Source organism: Corvus cornix, chromosome 20, assembly GCF_000738735.6.
Source record: "Corvus cornix cornix isolate S_Up_H32 chromosome 20, ASM73873v5, whole genome shotgun sequence".
NCBI classification, from domain to species: Eukaryota; Metazoa; Chordata; class Aves; order Passeriformes; family Corvidae; genus Corvus; species Corvus cornix.
In genome coordinates, this window is record NC_046349.1 from 5031208 (window position 1) to 5046741 (window position 15534).

General features: G+C 50.0%; 1 protein-coding gene across 1 annotated transcript; it reads right to left on the reverse strand.

Annotated features, from left to right (window-relative positions):
- Positions 1-228: 228 nt before the first annotated feature.
- On the reverse strand, positions 229-3954 carry MAFB (MAF bZIP transcription factor B). Its single transcript, XM_010397026.2, has one exon. It carries the CDS (start codon positions 3236-3238, stop codon positions 2303-2305), a length of 936 nt encoding a protein of 311 aa, XP_010395328.1. The 5' UTR covers positions 3239-3954; the 3' UTR covers positions 229-2302.
- Between the last annotated feature and the right edge of the window lie 11580 nt (positions 3955-15534).

A 15534-nucleotide genomic window follows, 5' to 3' on the forward strand; every position in this document is an offset into this window, starting at 1 on the left:
GACCCAAGCACAGGAGGGCGAAGGCTGAGAGCTCCCACCCTGCGAGCAGCAGCGTTCCCGAGTGGGCAAAGCAGCTCCGAGCCCCCCCCCGGGCCGCAGCCCCCCACAAACCCAGCGCCAGCAGCAGGGTGAGGACAGGGACGGGGCCACAACTTTTCCCCTCTTTCCTTTTTTTTTTTTTTTTTTTTTGGAACACGCGACGTCAGAGAAGCAGGTCCCTCCAAGAAATGCCATTTCAATGATTTTAATAAGCAAAATAGGAAACAATTTTAATAACCAAAAACAGAAACCAGTCTGAATAAAACTACAATAGACCAGGTTTTTTAATATTTTTCATATCATAAGCAGGATTTGAAATTGATCCCTTCAGAACTTTACATGAAATAAAAACAATTTTTTTCCGCTGCTGCAATGTTTTGATTTCAACACAGTTGAATCAGTAAAAACCAAAGATCGTTTTCTGATGCATGACTAATATCCACAATATTTAAAACTGCAAGCACCATGCTGTTCATTACAATCTTGTTATTACTGTTAATTTATAAACTAATACAAACTTAAAATGCATCCGGCCAGCAGTGCCAGCTATCCTAAAAGGAAACTAAAAAATAAGTTTTCATTTTGGTATTTTTGTCAGTGCAACGTAAATCCTTTTACTGACCTGCAGGAGGAAAAAAAAAAAAAAGTAATAAAAACACCCATAAGACTCCAAACTACTACTACTATACAACTGCAAATAAATTTTGGCTAAAACTTTCACTCGCTGCATAGGGAAGCAGAGAAGCAGATTACAAATCATTGCAAAAGAATACACTTAAAAGTTGCGGTATGTCTTCCTAAAAAAAGTTTTAGAATTATATGCTTTCCCAGCCCACTCATCAGCTGCTGCCATTGAGAAACCCAACTTCAGTGGCGACACGGAGCCCTCGCTGCTATCGCAACTTGACTCGTAACGAGGAGGGTTTGGGGTTGTTTTTTCTCTTTATTTACCGAAAATCTAGGGGCAGTTGTTTTTTAAATGGAACTGGTATCTCGTCCGTCCTTCGCTTCCTGAGTGTACAATCAGAAGGGAAACTATCTGGCCAAGCCTAACCACTCAGGCTGGGAATTGTCCTGGAGGAAAGAGCTTCGCTGCCACTTTAAGGCATGGAGTAGGTTCTAGTGACCGAGGAGAGTTTTTCCCTGTTAAGTTTAGGTTTGTCAATGCTATTCAGGCGGTTTTGCTTCTGCCCCAACAAACAAAAACCAAAATGAAAACTAACAAAAAAAATACAACTTAAAAGTGCACCAGATATACAAAGTTGGTTTTTTTCTAATGCAAAATGCCCATAACTTTTTTTTTCTTTCAGTATCTCTTTAACACCAAACAAACCGTATAACCAGCCTGCTGAAATGTTATTTTGTTTTTTGTGTATTTTTCTCCTGTACGGTTTGAAGTAGCAGATATTTACAAGCTAACAACCATAAAAGAAAACAAGAGCAAAACCAACGAACAAAACTGCACAAGCAGTAAAAAGTTCGATAACCTGTGATGCTTTTCTTATTGATGAAACAAAACAACAACAGAAATCTATGATCGATGATCAACATGCTATAGTTAAACAAGAAAATGGTACAAAATAGAAATTATTACCATACATGTCCAGCATGCAGGATTAATATTTTTAATGCAGATTTTCGTATTTTTTCTATATAATCAAGCAGGCAATAAAACTGATGAGTTTTTTTCTTTCTTTCTTTTCTTAGATTGAATGTCCCATCTGAGTCCTGTAACTTATTTCTCAAAGCAGGCAATATATGAAGAGTTTGCATATATTGTCCTTTTTATTTATTCTCTTTTTCCAAGCAGGTAAATTGTGCATGAGATGGTGCTGTATATGTCCTCTCCCTTTCCAAGCAGGCAGTACGTTATAGATGGCTTGTTCATTGTCCTTTTTTTATTATTATTCTTTTAAAGTCCATCTCGCTCTGCAAGCAAGCGATCTATAAAACGCTTCACTTGTCCTTTTCTCCTTTGCCTCTGTCTCCCTCTCTAACTTGCACACGAAAGTCAAAAAGTTGCACTTTACCTCTCCCATCCCCACCCCCAGCCTACTTTTCCCACAGCTACTCTAGAAGACTGGATGCTGCAAAAAAAAAAAAAAAATCAAGTCTCTATTTTTCTCTCCTCCTTTCTCTCTAGTCAAGCAGACGGATGGATGGAGATGTCAGAGGAGGATGGGAGCGGGGGGGGAAGGTGACAGGGGTCAGGTTTGGGGGGTGAGGGGTTTTTGTTTGTTTTTTAATTATTTTTGTTAAGCACTCACAGGAAGAACTCAGGGGAAGACGGGTTGTCACTGGTGGAGCCGGCCTCTCTGAAGCCATTGCTGGCAAGTTTCTCACACTTCAGCTTGTAGGCGTCTCTCTCTCTGGCAAGCCGGGTCACTTCTTGCTTGAGCTGTTCCACCTGCTGAATGAGCTGGGTCTTTTCGTTCTCCAGGTGGTGTTTCTGCTGGACACGTTTATACCTGCAGGACTGGGCATAGCCCCTGTTCTTCAAGGTCCTCCTCTTCTGCTTGAGGCGGATCACCTCATCTTTGGTGAAGCCTCGGAGGTGCCTGTTGAGCTCCCTCACAGACATGGAGACCAGCTGGTCATCTGAGAACCGGTCCTCCACGCTGCTGGAGGGGGGATGCTGCTGGTGTGAGTTCTGGAGCTGCTGGGAGGAGCTGGAGGAGGTGGAGGGAGTGGGAGAGGCCTGGTGGTGATGATGGTGGTGATGGTGAGGGTGCCCGCTGCCGGCCAGGTCTTCGTGAGTGACTGCGGGATACTGGTGGTGGTGTTGGTGATGGTGGTGATGGTGGTGGTGGTGGGCCCGGAAGCCCTCAAAGCCCTGCAGCTGCTGGGACACCTGGTGGGACCCAATGAGGGCTTCGACAGCGTCCTCTGGGGTGAGGTTCAGCGCCTCGGGGTTCATCTGCTGGTAGCTGTTGGCCATCCAGTACAGGTCCTCCAAGTGGGTCTTCTGCTCGGTGGGGCTGAAGCTGGGCGAGGAGGGCACGGAGCTGCAGGGGGTGCTGATGGGGGTGGAGGAGACGGAGCCGGCCGGCTGCAGGCGGGTGCAGTGCCTGCCCGAGCGGTCGTTCCTGCCCAGGGGCTCCTTCTTCACGTCGAACTTCATCAAGTCGAAGTCGTTCACGTACTCCATGGCCAGCGGGCTAGTGGGCAGCTCGGCTCCGATGCTGAGCTCTCCGGCCATCGCTGTCTTGCGGGCACCTCTCCCGGCGGAGGGGGCTGGAGACTTCACCCCAGCGCGCAGTCTGGCAGAGGGCTGGCCGCGCTCCTCTATTCCAAACCAACTTTGGCTTTCAGCTCTCGCTTCCTTTCCTCTGCTCCCCCTCCTCCGCCGCCTCCTTCTCCCGGCTTCTGGAGCTTCTTCAGTCCGGAGCAACAAAGCCAAGGACGAGCCGGCCCCCGGGGCCGCCTGGCTGGCTCCTGGCTCTCGGTATCAGCGTTCGCCCCGCACCGCGGGCTGCGGCAGCTCCCGGCTCCGAGGCGCCCGGTCGCAAGGAGAAAGGAGCGGTAGCAGGAAGGGCAAAAGCAAAACAAAACAAAGATGCTGCCTTCGGGTCTGTGCAGGAAGAAGAAGGTCGGTGTAAACGCCCAGCCCGTGCCCCCAGCCGGGTTTTGTAAGTCCGGAGCCCCCTCCCCGCGGCAGCCGAGCCCGGAGCCTGCCGCAACTTTCCAGCCCGAGCGAGCGCCGGGGCAGCGCACGGGCTACCGGCGGCGGCGGGGCTCTGCACGGGAGTTTCGGTGGCTCTGGCAGCGCAGGCGAAGGGGAGGGAAGAGGAGGAGGAAGGAGGGGAAGGAGGAGGAAAAAAAAAAAAAAAAAAGGAGGAGAAGGGGGACGAGCACAGCCCAGGTCTCTGCTGTAGCTGCCGCCGCCAGCGCTCGTTGTGCAGCTGTGATCACAGTGCAGCCCCCCTTGGCTTCTTATACGGCCGTGCCCGCCGAGAGCGCGGCGGGGGCCGGGGCCGGCGGCGGCCTCGCCAATGGCAGCGCGGCGGCGGGGCCGGGCGGACGCGGGCCGGGGGCGGGGACGGGGCCGGGCCGCGCCGTGACAGCTCCGCAGCGCCAGCTGAGCGCCCGCCGCTCCCAGCCCGCACCTCCGGGCGCTCCCCGGCTCCCCCTCCCGCACCCGCGCCTTCCCAGTTATTTATTTATTTATTTTGTTGTTTACTTACTTATTTATTTATTTCTCTGCTCCCTTCCTCCCATCCTTTTCGGCCTCTGCAACCCACAGAGGAGGGGGACTCGGGGACATCCTGCCCGTCCCTTTGTTCTAAATATAACAAAGTGCCCCTTTTTGCCCGCTGCCGTCCCGTAGCGGATCTCAAGGCAGGGAGCTTCCCCCCGTGCCACGCACACGCATCCACCCTTTCAACTTTATGTAAGCGTCCCCGGTGCGAACGTACCGAGGGAGAACCGGCCGCGGACGCGCAGCGGGTCCGGCCGGGAGCGAGTGCTGGGCTGCGGGAGGCGCCGAGGGGGATGCGCGGGGAGCCGGGAGCGCGGGAAGCACCGGCTCGGCAGGGCTGTCAGCGCTTCGTTTACAACCGGGGAAATCCTCCCGGTTACAGGAAGCAAATCTCTCCCTAAAGTAAAGCAAAGGCATTGACACAGACAATTGCAAATATTAGGGAGAGAAGGGAGAAAATATAATTACATTCCGGTTCTGAGAGGACCGTGTTTGCTTTCCTCTGCTGTTCCCTGAGAGAGAGACTGCATGCAAAGGAGTATTCGGTTTGTAAGGTTTCTTAGTTTCTTTTTTTTTTTTTTTTTTTTGGTCCAGTAACAGGATTTTTTTTTTTTTAACATTTTGTAACGATTAAGGGAGATTAGGGCTTCTTTTTACACCGCTTTCATGCTCAAACAGACAGAAAGTGCGACCCCAAGTGTCCATTTTTAGAATAACAACTACTTTTCACCGGGAGAAAACACCCGGAAAAAGGGGACGGGCGTGCGGGACCGGAGCGATGCGGGAGCGGCCGCGGGAGCGGGGCTGCCCCGTCCCCGCCTGGCCGCGCCGCTCCGGAGCTGCGCCTCCTGCTCTGCACCTCAGAATCCCCCGTATCACTCTCCCACCCCCCATTTATTTAGCCAAAGAACAAAAAAAGTTCAAGATCTGTCTGCTTCCCCGAAATTTATGAGCAGGGAACTGCCTTTCTGGAGCCGGGACAACACTACGGAGTCCCCAAGCGGAGATCTCCCTGTGGGAGTCCGTCCCTGAGGGACCCCCCGCCAGCTCCGCGGCGATAACCACAGCCCCGACCCGCTTGTTCCGCTCCTCCGCATCTCCGCAGAGCCGGCCGCAGCCGCGCAGGGAACCAGGGAGGCAAAAGTCGCGCAAAGTCCTCCCTTTCCCCAAAAAGAAATTCCAGGGGGTCCCTCTGGCAGCGCGTTGGAGGGAAGAGGAGGAAACCAGGCAGGGAGAATTCATCCAAATCCTCTTTCGCAGCACAGGCGCGCCGGGGTTTAATTTCGTGTGGCAATGCCTTGTGTGCGTGTTTCCCCACGACATTTGGAGGGGACAGAACTCTCAGTCGATAGTCCCCGAGAGCGGCCGGCTCCGGCGCTCTCCACACCGCGCTCCCAGGAGTGAGCGCTGCCTCCGCATCCCGATCCCGGCCGAAGCGGGGCTGCGCTCCCGGGAGCACGCAGATCTCTCTCCGCAGGTCGCGCTGCTCCGAACGCGTGTAGGGGAGGACAGGCGTGGAACGCACCCACAGACCCGGGGCCGCTCCCTTTGCCCCGCATCCCCCACGGGCAGCGCGGCCCCGGCGGTGTGGGGGGCCCCGGGGTCCGCACGGCCACCGCGCTGCCGGCTTCCCAGCAGTCCTAGATTTGGGAAATCGCCGGCTTTTCGCTGTTAACGAGCGGCCCCGAGGCGCAGCGAGGCGGGGAGCCCCGCCGTGCCCCTCTACGGAGGGGTCCGCCGGCGCCGGGCGGGACAGAGCGGACCGGGCACGGAGCTCGGAGGTCCCCGTCCGGCGGCTGCCGCCTCCCCGGGGACTGGGGGCTGCCGAAAGTCCCTCGTGTGGGTCCGCTGGACTTGTTATTTCTGAGGTCCTGGAAGCTGCTTGGGGAGAGCTTTATTTTTACCTGCACGTTAAACGTTATCGTTGCCACTGAAAGAAAGGGGACCCTGGCGAGAGCTTGGGAAGCCTGGATGCAGCCCTGCAAAATGTGCCAGTAGATGGATAATACTTTTTCCTCTCATAATTACTGAGGTATATTCACAAGGTGGAGCTACTGAAAGGCGGAGGGAAGCATTGATCTGATTATCTCCCTGCCCATACACACTCTGTCCCTTTCCTTAATCTTTTAAGCTGTGAATTACAGATCGGTTTTCAGCGTTCATCCTCACAGTCTTAAAATTTCGGGGCACTTCCTGGGTCCGTTTCTTTGCTCTTCCATGCCTCGCTCCCCTTTCAAAAATACATCCCACAAAACTTGTGGCATTAAGCTGCTGACTGAAGTCAGAACCGCTTCGTGCCCCGAATCGCCAGTTGTTCACTGTCGTTTTTAGTTCGGCCACCAAAGGTTATTCTCAATGGGATTTATATGTTAGGGGCGTTGCTCCTATGTACATTTTAAATTATATGTATATATAAATGTATATATAAATATATATATAAATATATATATATATTTTTTTTATTTTTTTTTTTTTTTTTAACAAGGATTGGGGAAGAAATAGTGCTGCTGGAGAAGGATTCCTGGGCTGAATAGCCCAACGAGGCAGCTCAGAAGTGTTTCCCATCGGCTCGGCCGCGGTGCTGCGCGCACGGGGAGGGAGCACTCTGCGCACCCCGGCCCCCGCACCCTAAAAGCCACCGCGGGGCAAAGCGGCGGCTGCCGGCTCCGGCGGGAAGGATTCCCCGTCTCCTCCGCACCCGCGCAGGAGGAAGAAGACGCTCCCACCTGCCCGACCCCGCAGCTCGCCTCCCCGCCGAGCACTCCGGGCAATTTTTGTTTAATTGACACCTTCTTCCAGCATCCGAAAACCGCTAATCGAGCTGCTTTAATTTTTTTTTCTTTTTACATTTTAAGATCCGGTTTTTCAAGGTTCGTTTCGAGGAAAAAAATTACTTCTTCCCGCTCTCCCTCCACTTCCCCCTGCCTTCCGCAAACTCCTGGCCAAAATCGGGACGAGTTCAGAGAAAATGATAATGTCATTTCAGATCAGCTCCAGCCGGCACATCCGCCCAGGGCAGGGCAGTTGGGGTCCTGGAGCCACGGAGATTTTAAATCTCTGCCTTAAAACTGCAACATACAGATACCTACCCGTGTTTGTTCAGGTAGGGCTCTGCCTAAATTGGGTAAGCGACGTTTAGAAAGGGAATTTTATTACGTTGGCATCCCAATCCCCAGTTCTTAGAAACAGCAGGTATAGGTACTCAGATGAAAATTAAGACGACTGTTATGTGTGCAGTTTCCATGCTCGAACTCCTCGGGTTTGGTAGCTGACTGCTACTTTTGCCCCAGAATTAGCTTTTTTATAATCCCATAACTTCAGCGGGATATGTTGACTGAAATGGGAGTTTTGTTAACGAGCACAGACCCAAACCTAAATTATCCGGGGCTGGCAGCCGGCACTGATAGAGGAAAAGAGCATCACTTTCCTAATTCCTACCTCCCCTCGCTTGATTTTTAATTTCCCAAACCGCAGGCAGACACGGTGCTGGATGTCAGGATTTTTTCCCCTGTGTAAGCAGCGAGGGACCTGGTTAATCATCTATCTCAGATACATGTGCATGAGAAAGAAAAGTGTTGATGTTTGCTTGTTGGGGCTGATGGGAATGGCCCACGAATTTAGGATTAAATTACTAGTGGTAATCATAAGGTTTTGTTTCCCCTCGCTCTCCTTTTTCTGCGGGGATTCTTAAAGTAAAGCGGGCAACATTATTTGGACAAAGTCTAGAGAGCAGCTTTGCTGTATAAAACAAGCGATTGAACCCTTCTGGGTTAACTGGGACCTCTTCAGATTTTAGCCTGAACCAGTTAAGAGCGGGGCAAATCCCAGTACTAACTCTAGACACGTTTTCACAAGTGGATCTGGGAGAAGGGAGCGGAGCAACACTTCAGAAGGGTAGGTATCTAGGCGGGTATTTTTCTTTCCCGAGATTTTGCAGGGTCCAGCGTTAAATCCCCGCTGAGCAGCGCGGGTCAGGGTGTGCGGGCGGCGGCTTTGGGGTTCGCTCGGTCGCGGGGGTCGTGAGTGCTCCCGGACGGGTGTTGCTGTACGGGACAGGGGGATTTAGGGGGCGATTTGAACGCCCCACTATTAAGGCGGCCCGTGAGCCCTGCTGTGCCCGTGTCACTGCCCGGAGGGTCCTCCCGAGCGGTGCCCGGCCCCGCCGGCCCTGCCATACAAGCACACACACCCCCAAACACAGCAGCGCTCCTTGGGGGGGATTGATGCGGACGGAAGGGGGGAGCGACGGCTTCTGATGGGGGTAACCCCGGTGGGCACCGCACCAGCGCATGTTGGAGTGATGCCCAGCTCCCGTCCCGGCGAGGTTCGGAGGATGCTGGACCCGGGCAGTGGGGATTATTTTCTTTTTAGAGGGGGGAACGGCCCCCCCGGTGCCCTCGGCTGCTCGGGGTTAGCCCGGGACAGCTGCGCGGCCCGGGGGGACTGGAGGGGAGCGGCTGCTGCTGCTGCTGTGCCCGAGTCCTGCCTTCCTGTGCAGGCAAAGAAGCACAAGCCCTCCGTGGCACCCTCTGCAGTTGGCTCAGGGTCTCGCTGCGCTCCGGGATTGGGAAGGGGGGGGGTGAGAAAGGATGACTTCCAAACCAAATGGCTTCATTTCACCCTCTCCTACAAGAGTGCCTTCGGCAGGGAGGCAAGCAGAGAGCAGGAACATTCTGTTTCTCGTTATTTCTTTCAGCCTTAGCCCCGTCATACCATGAATGTATCGGTCCAAACTTGTTTTCAGAATAATTTGTCGCTTTCTCAGCGTTTCCAAACTCTGCAGTCTCATCCTAGCCCCCATCTCCAATACATGCCCTTGTTATTATTCCCCTTGCCATCATGGTGAAAATTGTTTCTAGCAGATACACCTCATCCAGGAGCACAACATCCCCCATTTGAACCTTGCTAGGACCAGCCTTCCTCTTGTGCTTGGCTGAGTCCTGCTTCCCACTTGAACCATGGCATCTTGAACTCACTATGTGAGCCCTTTTAGGAGCTTGTAGCTAATAAACAGCACCAAAACCTTTCTGAGTGATCAGAAGTTGCCTTTGGAGACTGAAGTAGCCAGTAGAAGCTGAAGAACTGTAATTGCTGCACCTGTATATTGCAACACCATTTTGTGTCATTCAAAGACTTTTCAAACACTTCAGAACTTGGACCACATCTTACTAGAGAAAAAATTCTCTCCTGCTCATCTGCTTCTCCTGTGATTTCAGATGTCCGGGTGTACAGATGTCTGGGTGGAAAAGGTACAAGGGTTTTTAGTTCCCTTGGACAAGAGAGAGATAGAAAAGGGAGATGTCAGGGAGACAGGGAAGGTGTCCTGGAGCCCAATGTCACAAAATCACGAGAAGCCAGGAGATCTTCCAGAAAAGGTCAGCATCCTTTTCTGGCCATAGTCTGTTGCCTGTTTTTCCAAGGAGCTCTGTGGGAGGCTTTCTTGATGATCAGATCTTCAGCAGGCAGGAAGGAAGTTCTGGCCTCAGTTGTGCTTGAGGAAACCCAGGACCACAGAAGCATCTTTTCAGAAAGACGGTGTTGCTGCAGGTTCAATGTCCGTGGCAGCAGAAAGGCTGCTCCCTGCAGGCCTGGGTACATCCCTGGGCCCTTGCAGGATCAGGGGGCTGTTGGTGCTGCTCAGGAGTCCACAGGCATGATCCAACACCCGCTGGGGACCTGTACCCTTTCATTCACACTGATTTGTAATTCCTTTTCATTGCACAAAGTCCTGGATTCAAAAAAACTGCTTATATAGAGAAAATTTTTGGAATTCCCTTTCCAGCATTTGCTGCATAAGGATTTAAATATAATCATAAAGCCTATACTGGATATTCTTTTTGCTCTTTCCACCTTTAGTGCCCATTAGGGATTTGGTTTTGTTTCAGGTTTGACAGCCCCTGTATATATGTATTTGTGGTTGTTCCGTACTGTTTCCTGATTTAATATCAGTGCAGTTACAGGAGAAGGATGCACCGTTAGCATTTTTTGCTCAAAGTATTTTTCAAGCTCCTTTTTGATGTACTGGTCAGGTTTGCAGCTTCTGTGCTCTTGTTGATCAGAAGAGGAAGGATCAGGTTTGTTGTGCCCTTTGGGAATGAAGCTCTCTATTCACCTAAGGAATTCAGCTATCTTCCTTCACTAGCCCCTCCATATAGATCCAGGTGCAGGAGAAAGGTGAGGAAGTATTTAGTAGAAGCCTGTTATGCAGTTTAATTAAAGTCCTTTTGTGCATTTCTGAGAAGTAAATATGAGCCAAACTGGAAATGGGGTGGCTTCTGCAAGCTTCCACCTTCATTCCCAAATATTTTTAAGTCCTAAATATGTGAAGGGAAAAGAAGAGAGAAAAAGAAAGGGAACAATTCAGGGGAAATGCTTCTGTTTGCTTTCCCTGTTAGTCTGAGGAACATGTATTCAGCTGTTACCCAGACAGGAGAAAATAAAAGGCTCCTGATTTTTGTTTCTTCTACATATAAAGAGATCCACAGCCTTGAATAGCCCCAGACCAGATGATTTAAAATCAGACTCAGAGTGTAAATTCTGCTCCGTTTGTCCAAACAAGATATTTGGATCACAGTGCAACTTGTCCTTTTATCTTTAGGAAATAAAACTGGGTTTTAGCCTGTGTGTCTGTGGTTGCTGTGGGTCACAAACACCTCCCAGCTTAGATCTCCCTAGACCTCCAGTCCCTAGAAAAGCTGGAGATGTTTCCCATCACTGGCAACCACCTAAATCCTTAGGAGGGTCCGAGGGAAATGGATCTGACACGGCTGGGCCAGGACATGGGGAGGGCTCGTGGCGCTGCCTGCTGCCCCTGGGACAAGCTGCAGTTCCTCTGTAACTATTGCTTTACTTCCAGAGCTCCTCTGCAGAATGGTTAAATGAGTTTGTGCAGGAGAGCTGACAGCACAGCGGTGCTGCAAATTCTCACCGTTTCTGAGGCTGGATGCTCTGCAGCCAAATCAGCCATGGACCATCCTGGGATCCCATAAACAGTGACTCTGTTCCCTTGGCTGGGAGAGGGCCACAGGAGAGTGCAGCAAGGAGAGGGGCAGTGCGAGGTGAGCACAGGCTGCTGCAAAAGAGAAGCTGGTCTGGGAAGGTTTTCATTTCTGTGTCTATTTTAACAGCAATCCTATGGGGCATTGCAGGTTTGCTGTACCAAGGGAGATAATTTCTTCCTGTTTTCCTCTACCAGGATCAATTCCTCATATGTTAGTGGAGACAAAAGCACACCAAAATTTCCAGCCCATACCCTGTAAGGTAGAAAAGAGCTCCTGCAGCAATCAGTAAATGCCCATGCTCCAGCAGGTTTAGTTATCCCTCTTTGCCTAACAGTAACATGGACATCCATTAGGTTTTAAAAATACACATATTAATACCCAACATGGCTGAAAATTTAGGAAAAAATATTCCCTAATATCTGTGAACTAATCTCCACCTACAGAATTAATCACCACTTTATACATTTTCTGAGCATTGTGAAAAAACAGATTAGAGTCTCCTGGACAACATCTCTAAGATTCTCCAGGCTTTCAGTGTGAGTGCCCTGTTTATCTTCAGCATTAACTCTGTATCTGCAGGGGCTTTAATAAGTGTGTTTTCATCCTTCACACATCCAGATAAAGAGCTTCACCCCTTAAAGCTGTGATTACACCTCAGCAACCTCTCTCTTGGCAATGTATGTGTAGTTTCTGTTTTGTGTTGTTTTCCTGGCTTGAATTAACACGTTTCAAGCCTCTAATGTACTTCTTTAATAACTGACTTCTAAAAAAAAGGGAAAGATGGAGAATTTCATCCAAGAATTCCCAGCTGGAGACATCTGTTCAGCAAGTCACCTGATGAACAGCTCTAACCAGCCAAGTGTGAGTTATTTTTATTGGTTCAGTGTTTTAAAAATAGAATTTTTTTTTTTAAATTGATACCTTACTAGTGGATTCCTTCACTGGTCTACATGGATTTGGATTTATTTCTCCTGAAGGATTAGTACAATCCAAACTGAGTGATCCATTCCAAAACCGAGCTGACCAGCTGAAACCAGTAGGAACCAGTTAAATGCTTGAAATGAGGGTTTCCACTAGGGTAATCAAGTTTCCCAAGAGGTGATGGATTTGATGTATAGCCTGTCATGATGAGTTGCAGGCACTCAGCACCTCTGAAAATCAGGCCATAGCAGCTTTCAGCAAATCTAAAGAGACAGGGTGTGCACGTGTGAGCCAGAGCGAGCTGCAGAGAGGACACACGTCTTCATTGATCTCGAAAGGCAGGTTGAACTGTTCTGGTTTGAATCACATGATTTGTCATGTTATTTAGCAGTTGTTAAGCTTAGGTGAGCTTGTAGGATCCTGTCAGTGCACACTCAGCCCTAATCCTCTCTCAGTTTATTTGTCAGTGCTGCTACCTGGCTCCTCTGTGAGAGGGTTGGTCCCACGGCTCCTCTTGCAGGACTCCCTGAGGTGCTGTGCATCCTCCTGGTCACTCCTCCCCACCACCCAGCATCCCAAAGCTGCTTTCCAGAGGGCAGGGCTGATATAATGTTTGATTTTGCACTTCTCTGTGTTTTTTTCTGGGAAGACTTTTGAGGCCCATGGACTTTGCCTTGATTCAAAGACTTGCTTGGAGCAGGACCCCAGGCTGACATGGGGAGGGTGACCCAGGAGATGATGGAAAAGGAGGGGTAGAAGGGCAAGGTGGATGAAGACAGGAATGTGGGAATGCACCTTGTGCAGGGTGTTGTAGACCCTCCTGCTGTCCATCCATGCAGAAAGCTCTCATCCAGCCTGTGAGCAGCTCACCTGACTTCACTGGCCATTCACTGGCCTAAGCCACTCACCCTCCTTGAACTGGGACAAACTGGAGCTCTGAACTCTTCTCCACGCCCCAACACAGGGCATTCAGTGGGTGGAGAGCACCAAGAGCCAGTGACTGCCTGCACTATCCAGGCAGTGGGTACCTGAAGGAAAACTCTGTGGGGATCCTCTCTCCTGTGAACCATGGGAAAGGCTGAAGGCTCCCCAAGGAGACTTTAGGTGGGGGAGTAGCAATGCAGCCCCCCAGTCCTTTCTACACTTCACCCTGATGAATTATTTGCTGTTGAGGGCAAGAGTGGGATATCATAGGCAGAGAACACACTAATATCTTCCCTTTTTTCTTTCCTTTGGAATAGCTCAAATTAATAATTTTATATCTTTCAAAAGAAAGAGAGGTTTTTCTCACTTGGGAAAAAAGAAGAAATGTTTCCTGAAAGCTGTATTTTAATTGAGCCAGGCTCAGGAGTGGGGAGGCTGAGGGAAGAATTGCTGTCATAGAATTAACTTTATGAAAGAAAAGCAAATCTCCACCCTGTTTAAACATGGGGAAAACATCACAGAGGCATCCTGCTGCACCAAATGGTAAACATGTCCATGTATTATATCACTTATGGCTTCCTTAAGAGTTTTATGATGCTGTTCTCAATTACTGTGTTTGCATTTGTAATTAGAGTGCAGAACACATTGTGAAGGCAAATTATAGAGCTAACTTGTCCTTTCAAAATAACCCATTTGCTCAGTGTGTTCCCAGAAGCGTCTCTTTATTCAAGGGACTCCAGTGAAGGAGTAACCTCCTCTGCTGAGGGTGTTGGAATACACACTTGCTGCAGGGAAGGGAGAGGAGAAACATACTTTTGCCCCAGGGTATTGCTGTGCTTGGGCCTGACCTTCAAACCACTGAAACTCCTGTTGGTGTCTTTAAGCACAGCCCTCCACAAGTTTGAGCAATTAATGGAACCGGGGGAGGTGTGGGAGAAGAATCAGGTTTTTTGCTCTGCCACTGATTTCCTCTCTGGCCTTGGTCATGCCATTTGACCTCTTTAACTGGCTAAAAGTATCTTATGAAAGAGGCTAAAAATCTCCTATGGAAGAGCTGGGATATTACTGCTCAATCACCAAACATCTAAATAAAGGTGAGTATGCAGGGCTGCTGCTGTCCCACAGTACTTCACTCCTTTGCGGGAAGGTGACTCTGACAGCAGCTCTCTGCTTTGTGTGCATCAGCCTTTGCCCTGGACTGCCCTGACACATGGGCTCGCTCTCTGTTTAGGAATAAGGATGACTGACACCTTGCTCCATGCCAGGTTGTCCTAAGTGCTCCCAAGGCTCCTCCACGCAGAGCCCAGGGCACGGTGCCGCTGCTCGGCTGCGCTTGGTGCCTCACGGGGTCTCACAGAGCAGCTCCTGACCAGCTGCCCTCGTGTTTCCCTCTGGCTACTGAGCATCAGGAGCAGAGATCTGATCTTCCTCTAAGGCAGGTCGATTCTGTGTAGAGCAGACTGGAGTCTGGGCCAGCTGTGCAATTTGCCTTTGAATTCAGTGGGGAAAAAACTGTATCCAGGTCTGAACTTGGACGAAATAATGCTCTGCCAAAAGTGGAAAGGAAGCAGAGTCTCACAGTTACTACTGTGCTGTGTTTGCAAAGAATCCTTGCATTTGTTGTTTGTTTGTTTTGCAAAGACTACACTGGGCGGGAGGACTTGACCTTCAATGGATTTATCTGCAAGCAAAATTTTCTTCTTCTGTACCTGAGCTGGGAGGGCACAGGAAACTGTCCTGCAATGTGCAGCCCTCCCATAAGTATATCCTCCCCATTCCTGGCTGTGAGGAGTTACTTGGCTTTGCTCTCCAGTCAAGGTTTTGGAAAAGTCTAAGCTCAGTGCTTGGCACCTACCTAGCACACTGCCCACCAGTGTCCTCTGCTTGTGCACCAGGGCTTCATGAAATCAGGCCAAAATTGTATTTAGAGGACAAAAACCCCCAAAGAAACCCCAAAACACTGCACAATAAGATTACTACAATCCTTTTCCCCTTTCCTTTTCTTCACTTTTCCGACTATGAAGAAAATTGTCCAACTTTTACTCCCCCACAGGTAACTCCCCATTTAATTTCCAATGCAGCTGAGTTAGAAGTTCACCACAACACCAGCTCTGCCCTTGCCAATGCTCGGTTATTCATTCAATTCTTGGTATCTCTTGCATGGGTCAGGAAGGTTGATTCCTTGGCCCCAACTTTCTGTCAGGTGCTTGTTCCTTCTGAGCAAAGGTTAGGTCACCTTCTGATGATTCATTGAAAAAACTGGTTTTATTACTTTCCCTGGGCATGGGAGAGTTTCTTCAAAGAAAGAAGCTGCAGCCTATGGGATGACCATCCCAAAAGGAATGACTGCCAAAGGGGTTTGGTTAGGGGTTCTGCTTAGTATCTACCATCAAATTTGTTGTTTAATGTCATTAAATCCAAGAGACTTCCTAGAGGAACGAGTTTGAACTT